Here is a 19260-nt window from a genome sequence, read left to right as displayed (position 1 = left end):
GGTCTCTACCTCCCTTATCATTATCCTTTTTTCAAAATCAATTTAATCATTCTCATAGTTTTTTTTGCTCCAGATAAACTTTAGCACACTTTCTCAAGTCTTCCCCCTCCCCCCAACCACCACCAAAGAAAACCACTATTTTAATTGAAATTACATTACATTTCCAGGCTAACTTTAGGAGGAATTTACAATCTACTGTAATTACCAGGGTCCATATCAACAGCAAACTTTCATGGGCTGCAATTCCACTGTCCTAAAATGGGATCTTTTCCTCCTATCCTCGTGGTATGGGAGGTGTGAGAGAGTGGAGTACATTCCCAGAGTGTGCTAGATGTAAGGCTCTCCCTTTCCTGCACTGCTTCTGCAAACACACACCCTCTCCCTTTTCCAGACCTTCACTTACAGAGAAGAGTGTTATTATCTCCATTTATGCATGAGAAACTTGAGGCTCTCGGTAAGGTTAAGACACTCATTGAAGGTCATGGAGCTAGTAAGTAATAAAGCCAAGATCTGATCACAGTTCATTACAATCCCATAACCTGTATTCTTAATTACTATGCAATACTGCCTTAGACTTGAAGGAATTGTAACGAGAAATCAGGAATTGCTAGCCAGATAGCATTTATAAACAAAAAGTATACAGTGTACATATATATATACTTTTTTAAAAGAAGAGAACTATAGCTGGTGCTTTCCTCTAGCAAGAGGCAGTCTTCTCTCGAGTTTGGAATAAAGTCATAAAGATTAATTATATACCAAGTTCTTAAACCAAAAACGGACGAGGTGATCCCTGATACATGCCTGTGAAGTCACAAAAAACAACATGAAGAACTGAAGAGTACACCTTGGACAGCCCTGAGGGAGGGAATACATTGATCAGATTCTCCTTGTCCCAGCTCCCTGTGGGTGCAAAGTCCCTACAACTGTGCTTCAGGGCTGTGCTGCTGCCCAGGAACTAGATACAGAGGTGTTAAACAGTGAAGCAATTTCTATTGATTCTAGAGACCTGCAGGAGGACGTGAGGAGAAAGGCATGTATTATGTTTATAAAACAATATTCCCAAATGAAACAAATGAAAATTGATTCCAGAGAAAATGCAGGTGGTAAGAATGCAAATAATTTTTCCTTAGGAAGACTTCATGACTTTTTCTCTTCCCTCTACAGTCTTTGTTTATCCATTATCAAAATTGCATTTGGGCATAGTATTTTATCAAAAAAGCTTGTGCAAGTATTTTTATATAAGCCCTTTAACATCTAAAGGCTCCCCCAAAACTCTGATGTCCTGAAAAATCTAATTATTACTGCTAACTTTAAAAGATCACAGTAATTTATTTTTGTCAAATGTGACTAAAGATTAATGGATACAATCAGGAATAATTTGGTAAAAACATATCAAACACAGAGAAAGCAAAATTTGTTGTTAAGTGAAGCATCAAATATAATAAAAGAGCAAATTCCATGAATGAACAGCAGCATTGCACAATTCATTAACCAAATGCCCATGATTATTACACACTTCAGGGGGCTACTGATATGATCAGAAATTGTAGTAAAAGGATAAATATAGATTACCTTCAGTAACTCTTGTACATTTTAATTACAAATCCTAACCCCACAGAATTATCAGCATAATAAAAGAAATACAAACTAAGGTTTATCCATCCCTTGTATAAATCATAAATTGATATATATATATATATAAGACATTCAATCATTTATAAAAGACAGCAATCAATGTTAAAAGATATTCAAAGTACATTTTCTTAGCTATTACTAATATTAAAAATTAAAAACCTAGTCAACATTCAAGCTTCAGAAACTCTTGCTTTCCCAAATCATCAGTAGCAGCACAAACAGTTATCTGCTAACGCACTAGGTAAGCCCTGATCACTACTGAATATTCCTCACTGCCCAAAGAAAAATTTTATTTCTTTGACAAATATCAAAGTACTACAAGACCCTTGAGGGCAAGGCCACATTTTATTCATCTTTGTATTCTCAGAGCTGGTTCAGTACTTCAGTACTTGACTCAAAACAGTATTATTTTTAGTAGCATAAAAAGAAACACCATACCAATGCAAGGTGTTACTAATAGGGTCGTATATGGGAATCGACAATTCTATGCATGACTGTTCTGTAAGCCCACAACTTATCTAATAAAGGAAAAAAAAAAAAGAACTGAAAACAGCCTAAAGAATATTAATAAAAACATCCTTAAGATGAGTTCTTCAGTCATTTAAAATCCATGAAGCCTACATACATGTAAAGATTGATTAAATATACTGTTATTTGAAAAAACACACTGCAGAAGAGTAAATATAGTATGATCTTGTCTATGCTTAAAAAAGATATAGAAAGTGCACAAAAGTGAGTTTAAACGAGACTTTTTTAAAGGAGAAAAGGAATAAGAGACACTAAATAGTGGTTGCCACAGGGGCGCAGATCTGGAAGGCAGGGAATAGAGAAAAAAATTTACTTTTTCTTCTATTATTTACCCTTTTTTACAGCTTAAATTTTTGACCCTGTGCATGCATTACAAGTTTTTGAAAAACTAGGTATTTTTTAACTTGGTATTATCAGGCAGAAGGTAATTTTCATGAAATTTCAAGAATGATAATGATATCAGCTCACTTTTGCGTACTTTGAATATCTTTTAACATTGATTTAAGCTCACTTTTACTGTGTATTTACATCGGGGAAGGGAAGATGAAACATTTAAATGTGTTACATCCATTCACATCAGGACTCACCTCTGGTGACAGCATCTAGTGCACAGCCACATCCTGTTGCTCCTCCTCCAATAACAAGGATATCAAATTCAGACGTGTTTTGCAAAGTCAGTATCTGAGCTTCTCTGGAAGGTGGTTCCCTGTTAACAGGTTCTGCGAGGGACCCTGCTGCTTCAACATAGGCCAGATTCACCTGATTCAAAAGCAGACCATTTTCAGTTGTTCATCTGGACAACCACTTAAAAAATTAACTTTACAATATTCTAAGAAGAGATTTGTAATGAAGATAAGGAATGCCAGAGCTATAACATAGTCCACGAACAATCCACATGGATTTACAGGACCAACTGACTATTTAGCCATGGAACACCCATTTTCAGATTCATTGTATCAGCTGCTTGTATATCATATACAGCCATGTTCAGTCATTTCAAACACTATACAGCAATTCCCAAATACCTTATCTAAGACCATTTATAGAAAAACAAAAGGAAATGTTTTACCCAGCAGCCATGACTCAAAAGATAATATCATTTAAAAGTGTTTAAAGGAGGAGGATAAAGTACTTTACACTTTTCTACAATTTCTTAAAATTAGATGTTCTTATTCTTCAGTTCCTGGACAAAAATATATTCTAGGTCTATGTGTTTAATCAGTACTGTTAAAAATAACCTAAAAGAAATTACTAAATTATTATTAAATTATCTAGTTCAAATAATTACTATCTAGTTTAAATAATCAGCTATGGCCAATAGGGACAATATTTTCCAAAAATTTTAGTCAGAGGCTTTTCCATTAAATATTTAATATAAAATTATAGACTTCATATATTTAATCAGCACTTTTTTTGTTTTTAAAGACTAACAATTAAGCCAAGTATAGTCTCCTAAAGGGTAATGACCATTCCTATGTCTACTACTTTCGTTAGAATATGACTGATCATCTTAAGTTAAAAATGATCCCGGTCTTAAAAATAAATAAAACTGGTTGCCAGAAGCCAGAAGTCAGAGTCAAACAACCAAAAAATAGGTAAGTATCCTAGCTTCTGATTTTTTCCCAAATGTTAATACTAGGTTATTCCCCAAATTATAAAGTGCTAACCAACATTACTTTATATGTTATCCACAGATTTTGACTTCTGTTTTCTTAAATCACAGCATCAATACAATCCTTAATGGTAGTATTTGCCCCATTCTTATGTAGGAACCACAATTATAATGGTGATGTTTTCCATGCTTGCTGTAGTCGCCACATATGACATTCTGAACCACAAGGCCAAAGCTTGTTCAAGGAGATGTAGTCAGCTTTTACACAAAGATTATTCCAATTACCCAAGAGAAGTGATTTTTTGCATTTAAATGAAATAAACCAAATTACCCCTAACAATTGGATTTCATTAATATCAGCCCACTTGGATATCTATGAAGAGTAATAAATCTGGAAGCCATGGTGTATACATTGAAAGAACCCGGAGCAGGGTCACAGGGCCTCAGCTTGGACTTGGGTCTCATCACCCCCATTTACCAGTAATGTGACTTTTCGCTGGGCCTTGGTTTCTTCATTTGTAAAATGGGGATAAAATCCCTGTGATATCTATATCTCTCCATCTCTGGGTTGTCCTCAGACTGAATGGAATAATGATATGAAAGCATTTCGTAAACTACAAAGTACCAACAAGGAGTTGTTATTGTTATTATTATTGTTAATCTGATTCCTTAATAGCATATAAAAAGAGAAATTTCAAAACATATTTTACTAAGTATTAAAAAAACAGAAGGTTATAACCAGGTACTATAACTTTTCAGGCTCTTCATTCAGATGCCAAACCAAAAAAAAAAATCTTAAATTCTCCTTCATATAACTCTCCTCCCAATTATTTGCTAACAACTACTTCCCTTTGTTTACCTTTACATACATTTAAATTAACTTAAGGTAAAAAAGTAACTAAATGCAACTACTAGGTGCTATGGAGAACACAATAGTCATGGCCTTTGCCCTCCAGCATCTAACAAGGAAAAAAAAATGTGTGTGTGTGTGTGTGTGTGTGTGTGTGTGTGTGTTTCCTACAACTACACAGAAAGAGCAAATGTTAAAATAGAGACAAAAACACCAGGCTATGACCATACAGATGAGGCGGGGAGAGTCTTCCTTTGAGGGTTTCAATTGCTCTATGACAGATGGGTAGGACTTGGACATGAGACTGGCAAATAACTAAACTGCCAGAGCGTTTTCACACATCAAAAGAATTGCTGACATTTTCTGCTTGGTAAGTTTTCTAGAAATACTTGAGAAATAAATTTAAGGACCATATTATGATATAGTTCATTAAAACATGGTAATACTAAAAGCCCCCTATTCTACTCTGTTAACAGGTCATAACTATGAGTACTATACACAACTGTTTGAATTCATTCAACTCACCTCACTTCAAATCTGGATTCTCTCTCCTCTCTCTCACACACACACACATACACACATATACACTACCTGTATCTCTACCATCACCACCATCACCACCAAAAGCGACTGATATCCACTATGACACTAAATCCAATGAGCAAGTATCATCCCTCAATTTAACTGACATCTCAGCAACGTTTAACACAACTGGCTGTTCCCTCACCTGGACATCTGGGACACCACTCTCTGAGTTGAACTCTCTCTCAATCCAGACTCTTTTAAATAATCTTTCTTAATGTCCTCTGGATCCTTCTAGTGCCCAACATTAAACACTGAGGCTCCTCTGGGGTCTGCCCATTCCCTCTTCTCTGATCACTCTAACTCTGTCCCTACAGAATCTCATCTACCCTTATATCTTCAAATATCCTTTATACCACAATGATTTCCAATTTTGTTCCCCATCCAGAACCCAGACACAACTGCTTACTTGATACCTCCATTTGGATCTCTCACATAGATCTCAAAATTGACCTGATGACATCATACCCTGAATCTTTCTGTCAGTGTTCCTCATCTCGGTCAGGGCACCAGTATACATCTAGCTGCTTAGGCAAAATATGTTGAAGAATCCTTGATAGTTCCTATTCTCTTAAGTCCCATATCTGATCAATCACAAAGTCTTATCAATTCCACCTCCTAATTCTCACATCTAGTCACTTCTCCATCTCCATTGCCACCTCTCACATCAAGGGATCATTACCACTCCCCTGTACTAATGTGATGTCCTCCTAGAGGCCTCCACACATTTACAATGCCCCACTTCCAAGTCATTTTCCACACAGCACCCAGAGTAATCCTTTTAAAACCCAAATTATGACATTTCCATGTGTAAAACCCTGCAAGAGCTTCTAACTTATTTTAGGTTAAAGGTAAGCATCTTTACTCTAGTTTCTAAGACTATAGTCTTTCAGAATGGCTAACATACATTTTTTTTTTTTAATCAGAGTTCTCTTACATGGCTGGTAGAAGTGTAAAATGGGTCACCAGTTTCAGAAAACAATTTGGATATTTCTTATAAAGGTAAACATACACTTGCCATAGAGCCCAGCAGTCGCCTTCATAAGTAATTACCCAAGAGAAAGGAAAACCTGTGATCACATAAAAACCTATAGGCAAATGTTTATAGTGGCTTTATTAATAATTGCCAAAAACTGGAAAAAACTAAAATGTCCTTCAACTGGTAGATAGAAAAAACCAGTGGTACATCTATGCAACGGAATATTATTCGGCAATTAAAAAAAAGAGCAAACTACTGATACACAACATGAATGAATTTTAAACGCATTATGGTAAGTTAGACATCTGCAAATTATGGCCTGTGGGCCAAATTTGGCTGCTGCCAGCTTTTGTACATTATGTTTTACTGGAACACAACCACACCCAATCATTTATATTACTGTCTGTGATTGCAACAGCAGAGCTGAGTAATTGCAACAGAGATTGTGTGGCGTACAAGCATAAAGTATTTTCTATTTGTCCCTTAAGAGAAAAAAATTGCCGATCTCTGTGCTAAGTGAAACCAGACTCATATAATTTCATTTGTATGACATTCTGAAAAAGCAAAAGTACAGAGACAGAAAACAGTTCAATGATTGCCAGGGTCTGGGGTTGGGGGAAAAGGATTATCTTCAAAAGGGACAAGGAAACTTTTGAGGATGATAGAAATATTTTATATTTTGTTTGTGATAGTGGTTATACACCTGCATGCATTTGTCAAAATTCAGAGAACTCTATATTAAAATAGGTGAATGTTGCTGCATGTAAATTATACCTCAATAAACTTGACATTAAAAATAACAATAAGCAAAAATATATATAGCATTTAAGTGCCAGACACTGTTATAAGGTTTTTTACTTTTATCTACTCATTTCATCTTTTCAATAACCCTATGTTAGATATTATCATGATCTCTATTTTACAAAAGAAGAAAATGAGTCACAGTGAAGCTAATTTTCCCATGACTATATCACTAGTAAATGATAAAGTTGGGAATTGAACTTAAACAGCCTGGCAACAGAGACAAAGCTTTATACTACTATACCATACTGACTTTACATATAATTTCAAGAAGAAATAATTGGAGACAGGCTAAATAGTTGTAATAGGATGAGATAAAGTCAGTTGCCAAATGCAGAAAGTTTTTTTTGGTGTGGTTTCGCTATGGAGGTTTCAGTGCAAGGTTTCCCCCCCATTTTTTTTTAATACACAGCACTACTGAGGGTAATTTATTTAATTTCTGACACTACATTTAAAATAACATTTTATGTTTGTTTATTTTTTCATAAAAGCTGGAAAGTGTTGCAACTGAGAAGCTAAGCACCAAGCTTATTTTAGAGGCAGTAAACAGCCTAAGGCCCTACTTAAAATTATGACAAGAGAAAAACTCATTTTGGCTTCATATGGCTTTGAGTCACAAAAACACATCTGCACTCTACCTTTCTGAGAATATGTTGAAGGACTGGAAATAAAGACTAGAAAAGCTGCAGGAATAAAACAATGGTGGTATATAACAGACACTGTAAGAAAAGTAGTCGTCATGCTCCAAATCTTCCTAGATGTGCCCTTCTCCCACCCTTCTTCTTTCTGAGCCAATTTGATTAAATAGGAATCTGAGAGATAGGGTCCTTTAAAGGATTGATCCACAGATTGAGAGGGCCCTTAGAACGGCAACATGTCCTAAATCACTTGAGACACCAAAACCCTCAGGAGTCTGGAGAAGACACTTGACCCACCATCATTTCCTCACCCAATCAATTTTTATTGGAGGCCTTCAAGGATTTAAAAAGAAGAGGACAAAACAAAAAGATAAAGAAGCAATCAATATATCACTTAAAAAGTATAATTATGATAGAGAAGAGGCTACTGGAACCACAGGAAGAACCCCTAGAGCAGACCTCAAAAGGCTTCCTGGAAATGACCAACAGGCATTAGCTGGGTGACAAAAGCTGGGAAAAGAAGTGGGAATAGCATGTGCTAAATCCGGAAGTCACACTGGCATGTTTTCTTTGTTCGACACAATATATTCTTAAAAACGTGAGTCACGCTTCCAATACTTAAAAATTGGCATATTTCACATAGAATCAGGATTTCCATCTGAGATAAAGCTGTTGAAACTGAGTTGCAGCTGCAGCCCTTAGGCAGGGCTTGTGTTTTCTTGTTAGCCCAGGGTTTCAACCTATGGGCTTCACACATTGACCTCACCAGTCTGACCCCTGTAGACATATGAATTTGTCAAATCTGGCCCAGAGACAAAACAAGTCCAACACCACCAGATTCAGGACCAATGAAATTCAGCCACTGAAGTTAGAGGAAAGGAGAGCCCAAGACACAAAACAAACTCCTTCTGCCTAGCACAATTTCAACCACAGCTTCTCCATCCCACCCCCCAAAAAAATTCTTATTTGGAGAACTTGGGAGAATATCTAATAATGAAAATCGCTTTGATGCTGTTATTTTCTATTATATTTAATTATGATGGGCAACGGGGAAGTAGCAGGTTTTTTCCTTAACTTGAAAATCAATTTTCATCTACATTTTGACAAGACAAAATTCCTCCAGCATTCTGATAGCAAGCAGAGCTTCTGTCAAGAGACTTGCACACTGAACACCTCCCATGGAGTTGAAAGCCAAGTTCATAATCTTTGAGAATTTGTATCACAGAGACTATTCACCCTGAACAGGATTCAGAATGAGATCAGTTTTACAATGTCTGTGCACCATTAGACTTGCAAATTAAAAAAAAAAAAATTCCTAGATATTTGCAACTTTGGATAAGACCAAAAACAAGATCTAATAATTAGTGTCTATTTCTGAGAGAGAAATGCATATTTAAAGACCACATGCAATTAACAACCAGGTTGTCCTGTAATCATGTACAGTAATAATTGGAGTACAACGCAGTGTTTCATGCAAATCACTTCATATTGCAACTATCAGTCTTTCTCTCCCATGTTATATGATTCAATCAATGGAATCATTAGATTTAAAGGAAGTTGCTTTGTATTGTTACCTCTGGAAAAGACTAACCATATTTGTATATTCCTGGAAGTAAAATGTAACAAACATCTCTTTACAGTGAAATTTAAGATGTTTTAATGACCTTCACCTCCTGATGACTTTGTGATTCTAAACACTGATGTTTTTCCTTGTGTTTACATGACAGTAAGCAAAATTTCTCAGTGTAAACATCCTTGGTGTGGGATTCATGATCACTCCATAGGAAAAAAAATGCGAATGGGGGGCTGTCATCTCCACTAGAGACCAGACAATAGGAAATCAGCCTAAATCACAACAAGAGATAGTCTGGGTTGAAGTCAGAAAGAACTAACAGCCTACAAAGCTGTGAGGACTCGGAACTTTATCCTCCTGGCAGCTACCCAAGCTCTGCCCGTGGAGGTTAACCATGGCCAAGGCCCGTCCTCCAAGTTCACCTGGCAAGGGCTGTACTGCTTTGAGGTGGCCACACTTCTTTTGAGAAGTCACATGAAAGCACTTTTAACAGCGACCACAGTATATGCAAAAAAATAAATTATAAATCTTTTTTATGGGTAAAAAGTGGGAAAACCCCTTGGCTCTGTTTGAATTTACTTTAAATAAATTAACTTCATAATAGACTATGCAAACAGATTTGAGAGACAAGTTTTATCAGTTTTCTAATAAATGTGTCAAAACACGGATTCTGGGTTTGGAGGTAACAGATGCTACCCTTCAATGCTCACAGTTTAGTGAGAATTAGAGGATCTGGAGAGTGACTGAGGTCAGAGAAAGTCACCCACCTCTTGGACACAGAGGGAAGAAGAGAAAGAACGACTGCTTCCTGTGCCACTGCTGTGCCCATGCCTTCTAATATGTTAGCAAATTTAGCTCTCCATGACCAGAGGAGGTGTATTTTTTGACAAGTGAGGAAACTGAGTTTAGTTATTCCTTGGATAAGTAACAGAAAATCAGAATTTGATCCCAGGTTTGACTCCAAACCCCATGCCCTCAGCTCTGCTTGATTATCTTTGCATATACATGTGTAGTTATTAGTGCCATAAGTTCACCAGGCCCTCTGGCACCAGCAACGCAGGCAACTGTTGACAGCAGGGCAGTGAAATCAGAAGTCCTAGGGCATCTGCTTCACCTGTAGCCATCCACACCAGACAGCATTTTTGCTTAAGATCTCCCTAAAATATATATCTGGAAGGGGCTCCAAGACTGAAAAAGGTCCCCCTCCTCCCCCTGCCCCTCCCAGGTGAATCAAATGTTGACCTACTGAATCAATTTATAAATCATTTTGATCTTTGCAATCCTGATGTCCCTCAACTACATTTTAACTTTATGTTTCAAAATAGATTTTGACCGAATTTGTGATATACACTCTCCACTTCTCTGTGAATTGTTTCACAAATATAGATCTTTGTATAACTTTTCTAGTTGTACTCACAAGCATATAATTAGATCTCAAAACTTCTTTGTTTAAAAATAAACAAAGCAGGTAAAATTGGGTTTGTGGAACTTCTTTTTAAAGCATCAGTTTTTTTGTTTTTTTGTTTTTAATTTGCAAAATTCTATCAAGAGGAAGCTTCCCTAGCATGAACATAATTTAACAGGAAGATGGGCGAAAGAAGGAGGAGAGCTAAAGAACTCTCCACAAAAGAAAGTTTCCTCAGTCCCATCAAAACCCTAAAAAGTTTCTTAGAGGTCTTAAAATGAATAAATGAAAATGAAATTCAAAGTCAAATCAAAATGAATGTCAATGTTGCTCAGTTAGCAACAGCCTAGAAGCTCACCAGCTGTCAGTGCTAATCATAGCTCAGTTGTTGACACACTGTGTGACCTATAGAAGTACAGTTAACCTCTGTGATTCTGTATGCCAGCAATAAAATAGCATCACTAACTCCTCGAGGCTTGATGCAATGGCCCCACTTTGGGGGCTAAGTGTTAAATAAAAACCAAAATTAAATGGAAGATGATAAGCTGCTCTTCAGAGGACATTTCCAGCTCTGTCTGCACAGTTTCTGCACTTTGATGAAATAAGCTTCAGAAGAAACAGTTAACCACACTAGGCAGTTAAGAATAATTTCAAATGGTCTCATACAAAATACAGTGTATTCTGAATCCTCATCAAGCTTTAGATATCAGACAAAGCCCCAACAAATTTAGCTGCTTTTTTAGGAGAAAAATAGTTCCTCCAGGAATCTCTGTACAGGGTTTCAAGTAAGAGAAGCGAATGAAAGTGAATGATTTAGACTTTGCCATAAACCCTAACAATAAAACTCTCATCAGTATAGCTCATTTGTCAATATAGCTCCAAGTCAAGACACAGATGTAAGAGTTGGATGTTTAACAATACATTTTCCCTTCTCCCTGAGAACACTATTGTTTTGCATTTCCCACCCTCTCTTATAATTAGGAGGTCATGATCCAATAGGACAGCAAGGTCCTGTAACAAGGCAGAGTAACTAGAATAAAGGGATATGGGCCCCTAAATGATTATAATAAATACATCCCCCACTAATATCATCCCACACTGAACTGTCATATGAGAATGAAATAGGTCTTCATTGTGATAGACCACTGATCCCTGGAAAGAGTTTATTATACCAATTGGTTTGCCCCAATAAATACACAACTATTATATATGCTCACCATTACAACCCAAGACTCACAGCTAGCCTACTTTGTGTAATATAGTCTATACATGATTCTGAATCTTCCTCTGATTGATGAGGCCCCATCATTTACAGAAAAATAAATCCACATAAAATTCCCCAAGGACAGATTATCAAATGTAAGCCCTAGCAAACCACAGTGTAGAGACATTTCTACCTTCGTGACATAATGCTGATGCTGACACAGGCAGGTAGAACCAAGGCGCCTATCATTCAACAAGAAGTCCTTTCCCCACCTTCATACACATTCTTCATATGGTATCTAAACTGTGGTTTACTCTTTAACTTTAAAATCAGCAAAAATGAATCCAATTAAGAATGGCTGTATTTACAGCACTTTGTAAGTTTTTTTGTTTGTTTTGTTTTGTTTTGTTTTAAGAGAAAGACTGTTGATGAATCTATGAAAAATGCCTCTGGAGGTGAGAGATTATTTACTCAGGGAGAGCAAACAAATCTGGTAGTCTGAATTGACTCACCAAGTTAAAAGTCAACCAAGATGGTGGGTAAGACTTTGCTCTAGGACCATTCCCTTACAATCTTTGAGCGCCTAGGAAAAACTGGAAGATTTATCTTCCAAAAAATTCCAGGAAATGGCTGAAGGACTGCAGTTAACTGCACAAGTGCCGAATCATGAAAACACAGATTTTTAAATGGTAGGGGAAGCTCCTGGTGTCCTTGCTAGACCCTCCACCCCTCGCTCCCCAGCATGGTGTGAAGCCAGCCTGCACTCCCATTGTGAGTTCCTGATTCTGTTCCAGAGGGAGCAGAGTATCGCATATGTATATTGCTGTGCCTGTAGGTCCTTGCCAATCTAACCAGCATAGCTTTGAAAAACTGAAATAGTCAACTCCTCTCTGGCTCAACCATGTAGAACTCGCCCTGAAGCCAGAAGCAGCTTGCAAATAGCTAAAACAGCTTAAGGAACAATTAAGCCAATGTGGCCTGGGACAAAAGATACCTGCTTAGAGTCATGCAATAGAGCACCAGAGGGGAAGAAAGTCTATTTCATAGGGAGTAAAGGGGGCATTCAGATTCCTGGAAATGGGTGAATTCCTAAGGCCACTAACAAGCACAAGCCCGAGATAGACTCAGGCTCAGAAAAGACTGAGGAGACCTAGCACTTCACACTGGCCTCTGACTGACCATCTTGACAGGAAAGCTAAAATTAAAGGAGAGCAATAGCCAGTGCAGAGTCAATTTGCAAAGACTGTGAAAGGTGGTGTTCTGTTACTTTGATGTGCTTGGTTTGTTACTTCCTGGCACTCAAGGAAATCATCACTAGACAGATGCAAACTTAAGGAACAGACAGCTCAGGGACTAACTCCCAGAGTTAACAACTTTAAAATATTAAAATGTAAAGTATGCAAAAAAGATTACAAGACAAACAAATAAAAGATTATAAGACAAACAAATAAACAGGAAATGATGGCCCATCCAAAGGAACAAGATAAAAATCCAAAAACTGTAAATGAAGAATACCAGACTTTGAGCATACCAAAAAAGACTTTTTAAAAAAATTATCCTCAATATGCTTAAGGAGAAAAAGGACAAAAGAGACAAAGGAGTAAAGGATATCAGGAAAATGATGAAGGAACAATACAAGACTCTCAGCAAAGAGACAGAGATGTTAAAAAGGAACCAAAATGAAATCCTGGAATTGAAGACTACAATAACTGAAATGAAAAATTCCCTAGAGGGGTTCAACAACAGATAAGAGCTGGCAGAAGACAGACTCAGTTACGTTGAAGACAAGGTAATTGAAATGATTCAGGCTGAGGAGCAGAAAAAAAATTTTTTTTTAATTTAAAAAAAATTTTTAAAAAAACAAAAAAACCTGCAGGACTCTATCGAGTATACCAATATATGCATTATGGGAGTCCCAGAAGGAGAAGAAAGAGAAAAAGGGACAGAAGGAAAAGAAACAATGGCTGAAAGAATCCCAAATTTAAGAACAGACACAAATATGCACATTCAAGAGGCCCAGTGAACCTCAAACAGGATAAACTTGGAGAGAACCAAGTCCAGATACATAGTAAACTGTCAAATGCCAAGGACAAGAAGAGTTCTGAAATCTGCAAGAGGAAAGAAATGAGTTATGTACAGGGAAGTTCCATTAAGATTAAGAGACAATTTATCATCAGAAACCACAGAAGCAAGAAGGCACAAAGACAAAATAAATAAAAGTCCTGAAAGAAAACAATTGCCAACAAATAATTCTATATCTGATGAGACTGTCTTTCAAAAATGAGGAAGAGATTAAGACATTCCCGAATAAACAAAAGCTAAAGGAGTTTGTCACCACTACAAGCAATGCTAAAGAGAGTTCTTCAGACTGAAAGGAAAGGATACTAGACAGTGGATCAAAGCAGCATAAAAAAATAAAGACTTCCAGTAAAGGCAACCACATGGGTAATTATAAGTGCTAACACTATCGTATTATAGTTTTTGGTATATAACCACTTTCTACTTCTTACAGGTTCTAAAATTGAAGTGCATAAAAAGCAATGATAAATCTATGGTTTAGACATGCAATGTATAAAGATATATTTTGTAACAAATACAGCAAAAAGGCTGGGGGACAGAAAGTATAGGAACAGCATATATGTATGTTATTGAAGTTAACTTGGTATCAAATCAGAAGTGACTGTTACAGATTTAGGTTGTTAAATTAAGCTCCATCATAACAACAAAGAAAATATATGAAAAATATATACAGAAAGAAATGAAAGCAGACTTAAATAGCTAATAAAAGAAGAACTGAGGAACAGAAAAGGTACAAGACCTACAAAGACCAAATAGCAAAATGGCAGAAGAAAGCCCTACGTTAACAGTAGTTACCTTAAATGAAAATGGATTAAAATCACCAGTCAAAACTGACAGAATGGATAAAAAAGCATGACCCAACTAGATGCTGTTTACAAGAGACTCGCCTTAAATTCAAACTCACAAGTAGGCTGAAAGTGAAAAGATGAAAAAAGATAAACCATGCAAATGGTAACCAAAAGAAAGCTGGGTTAGCTATGCTAATATAACGTAAGATAGACATTAAGTGAAAAACTGTTACAAGGGACAAAGGTCATTATATACTAATAAAGGGATCAATTCAACAAAAAGGTCAAACAATTATAAATATATATATGCATCTATCAGCACTGCCCCAAAATATGTGAAGCAAATACTGACAGATTTAAAGGGAAAAATGGACAACTCTACATTAATAGTGTGAGATTTCAATGCACCACTTTCAATAATGGATAGAACATCTAGACAGAAAATCAATAAGGAAATAGAAGACTTGAACAATACATAAAAACTAGAACTCACAGACATAAATACACCACTTCACCCAACAGCAGTGGGATACACATTCTTCTCTAGTGTACACGAATCATTCTCCAAGATAAACCATATGTTGGGTCACAAAACAAGACTCAATAAATTAAAAAATATTGAAATCATACAATGTGTCTTGTCTGCCCATAATGTAACACAGCTAGAAAGCAACGAAAAAGGGAGAACTGGAAAATTCACAGGTATGTGGAAATTCAAAAACTTGCACTTAAACAACCAATGGGTCAAGAAGAAATCACAAGGGAAATTAGGAAATAACTGGAGGCAAATCAAAACAAAAACAATTATGGGATGCAGCAAAAGCAGTGCTGAGAGGAAAATTTATACCTCTAAACTCTTACATTAAAAAATAAGAAAAGGCTCAAATAAAATACCTAACCTCACACCTGGAACTAAAAAAAACAAAATAGCCAGAAGGAATGACACAAAAAGGATCAGAGCAGAGATATATGAAATTCAGAATTTAAAAAAACAAAAAAACAAAAAAACACAAAATAGAATCAACAAAACCGGAAGTTCATTCTTTGAAAAAATCAAAGACTTTTCAGCTAGACTGACAAAACAAAAAACAGAAGGGACATGAATGACTCAAATCAGAAATTAAAAGGGGGACATAACTGCTAACCACACAGAAATAAATAAAAGACTATAAGAGGTTACTATCAACAAATGTATACCAACAAATTAGATAACCTAGATGAAATAGACAAATTCCTATAAACATACAAACTACTGACTTAAGAAGAAATAGAAAATCTCAACAAATCAGTAACTAGTAAAGAGACTGAATTGGTATTCAAAAACCTCCCAACAAAGAAAAGCCCAGCACCAGATGGATTCACAGGGGGGATTTTTCTAACATTCCAAGAGGAATTAACACAATCCTGCTCAAACGCTTGCAAAATATTGAAGAGGGAACACTCCTTAACCCATTCTCTGAGGCCACCTTCATCCTCCTAACAAAGCCAGATAAAGATACCACAAGAAAAGAAAATTATAGACCAAATGCTCTTATGAATCTAATGCAAAAATCCTTAACAAACTATAAACAAACCAAATCCAACAATGCATTAAAAGAATTATACACCATGATCAAGTGGGATTTATCCAAGGTATACAAGTGTGGTTCAACATATGAAAATCAATTATGTAATACACCACACTAAAAGAATGAAGGGAATAAACCACATGATCATCTCAATTGATAGAGAAAGGGCATTTGATAAAAATCTAGCACCTTTTCTTGATAAAAATGCTTAGAAAAATAGGAATACATGGAAATTTCATCAACTTGATAAAGGGCATATATGAAAAACCCACAGCTATCATCCTACTTCAAGGTGAAAGACTAAAAGCTTTCTCTCTTAAGATCAGGAACAAGACATGGATGCCCACTGTCACCACTGTTATTCAACATTGTTCTGGAAGTCCTAGCCAGACACTCGGACAAGAAAAAGAACTAAAAGGCATCCAGAATTGGAGAGGAAGAAATGAAACTTTCACTGTTTTAGACGACATGATCCTATAAACAAAACAAAGCTACTAGAGCTAATAAATGAATTCAGCACAATGGTGGGGTACATGATCAATGCACAAAAATCAGTACTGTTTCTATTTCTTAATAATGAACAATCTGAAGAAGAAACCAAGAAAAATTTCCATTTACAGTAGCAACTAAAGGAATTAAATATATAAGAATAAATCTAACTAAGGATATAAGAGATTTGTACACAGAAAACTACAAAAAATTTCTAAAAGAAATCAAAGACCTGAATAAATGGAAGGACATTCCATGCTCATGGGTTGAAGGCAAAATATTGTTAAGATATCAATTCTATCCAAAGCAATTTATGTATTAAACACAATTCCATCAAAATTCCAACAGCCTTCTTTGCAGAAATGGATAAGCCAATCATCAAATTTATATGGAAGGGTAGGGGGCCATAAATAGTCAGAGCCATCTTGAAAAAGAACAAAGTTAGATGACTCATACTTTCTGATCTTAAAAGTATTACAAAGCCACCGTAATCAAAACAACATCGTACTGTCAGAAGGACAGACATATAAACCAATAGAATCTGATCTAGAATTCAGAAATCAACCCTTACATTTACGGCCAATATTTTTTTGACCAGAGTGCCAAGTCAAATCTACTGGAAAACAGTCTCTTAAATGAATGATGCTAGAAAATCGGAAAGTTCATAAGCAAAAGAATGAATCTGGACTCCTCCAGGAAAGTAGGTAGAAAGCTAGGAACTGCGTGGACTGGAACCACAGAGCAATCTGACTTTGGGCATACTTCATACAACACGCATGAAAATGTGGAACTGCTTAGATCAGCGAAATCTGTAAGTTTTTGGGGCAGGGGACCCGCACCCCTCCCTGCCAGGCTCAGTCCCCTGGGAGGAGGGGCTGTCAGCTCCGGGAAGGAGAAGGGAGAACTGCAGTGGCAGCCCTTATCGGAAACTCATTCTACTGATCCAAACTCCAACCATAGATAGACTGAGACCAGACACCAGAGAAGCTGAGAGCAGCCAGCCCAGCAGAGAGGAGACAGCCATAGAAAAAAAACAACACGAAAAACTCCAAAATAAAAGCGGAGGATTTTTGGAGTTCTGGTGAACATAGAAAGGGGAAGGGCAGAGCTCAGGCCCTGAGGCTCATATGCAAATCCCGAAGAAAAGCTGATCTCTCTGCCCTGTGGACCTTTCCTTAAAGGCCCTAATTGCTTTGTCTCTTAGCATTTCAATAACCCATTAGATCCCTGAGGAGAGCCCTTTTTTTTTTTTTTTTAATCCTTTTTTTCTTTTTCTAAAACAATTACTCTAAGAAGCCCAATACAGAAAGCTTCAAAGACTTGCAATTTGGGCAGGTCAAGACAAGAGCAGAACTAAGAGAGCTCTGAGACAAAAGGCAATAATCCAGTGGCTGAGAAAATTCACTAAACACCACAACTTCACAAGAAAAGGGGGGTGTCTGCTCACAGCCATCATCCTGGTGGACAGGAAACACTCCTGACCATCGCCAGCCCCATAGCCCAGAGCTGCCGCAGACAACCCAGTGTGACGGAAGTGCTTCAAATAACAGGCACACACCACAAAACTGGGCGTGGACATTAGCCTTCCCTGCAACCTCAGCTGATTGTCCCAGAGTTGGGAAGGTGGAGCAGTGTGAATTAACAAAGCCCCATTCAGCCATCATTTCAGCAGACTGGGAGCCTCCCTACACAGCCCAGCAGCCCAGAAGCACCCTGGGGGGACTCACCTGTGACATAGCACAGTCATCCCTCAACAGAGGACCAGGGGGTGCACAGCCTGGAAGAGGGGCCCACTTGCAAGTCTCAGGAGCCATATGCCAATACCAAGGACTTGTGGGTCAGTGGCAGAGACAAACTGTGGCAGGACTGAACTGAAGGATTAGACTATTGCAGCAGCTTTAAAACTCTAGGATCACCAGGGAGATTTGATTATTAGAGCCACCCCCACTCCCTGACTACCCAGAAACATACCCCATATACAGGGCGGGCAACACCAACTACACACGCAAGCTTGGTACACCAACTGGACCCCACAAGACTCACTCCCCCACTCACCAAAAAGGCTAAGCAGGGGAGAACTGGCTTGTGGAGAACAGGTGGCTCGTGGACGCCACCTGCTGGTTAGTTAGAGAAAGTGTACTCCACGAAGCTGTAGATCTGATAAATTAGAGATAAGGACTTCAATTGGTCTACAAATCCTAAAAGAACCCTATCTAGTTCAGCAAATGCCAAGAAGCCAAAAACAACAGAAAATTCTAAAGCATATGAAAAAAACAGACGATATGGATAACCCAAGCCCAAGCACCCAAATCAAAAGACCAGAAGAGACACAGCACCTAGAGCAGCTACTCAAAGAACTAAAGATGAACAATGAGACCATAGTATGGGATACAAAGGATATCAAGAAGACCCTAGAAGAGCATAAAGAAGACATTGCAAGACTAAATAAAAAAATAGATGATCTTATGGAAATTAAAGAAACTGTTGACCAAATTAAAAAGATTCTGGACACTCATAGTACAAGACTAG

General features: G+C 37.2%; 1 protein-coding gene across 2 annotated transcripts in view; it reads right to left on the bottom strand.

The window, feature by feature from the left end:
- Nucleotides 1–19260, bottom strand: part of GPD2 (glycerol-3-phosphate dehydrogenase 2) — a 151237-nt gene that overhangs the window by 83084 nt on the left and 48893 nt on the right. For both annotated transcript variants that reach the window (XM_037849299.1, XM_037849298.1), the window contains exon 3: nucleotides 2751–2922. In XM_037849299.1, coding sequence (XP_037705227.1) covers nucleotides 2751–2922 — 172 coding nt within the window. The remainder of the gene's footprint in view (nucleotides 1–2750; nucleotides 2923–19260) is intronic.

This window comes from Choloepus didactylus, chromosome 9, assembly GCF_015220235.1.
Source record: "Choloepus didactylus isolate mChoDid1 chromosome 9, mChoDid1.pri, whole genome shotgun sequence".
Lineage (NCBI taxonomy): Eukaryota > Metazoa > Chordata > Mammalia > Pilosa > Megalonychidae > Choloepus > Choloepus didactylus.
This window is presented reverse-complemented; position numbering and strand designations above follow the sequence as displayed.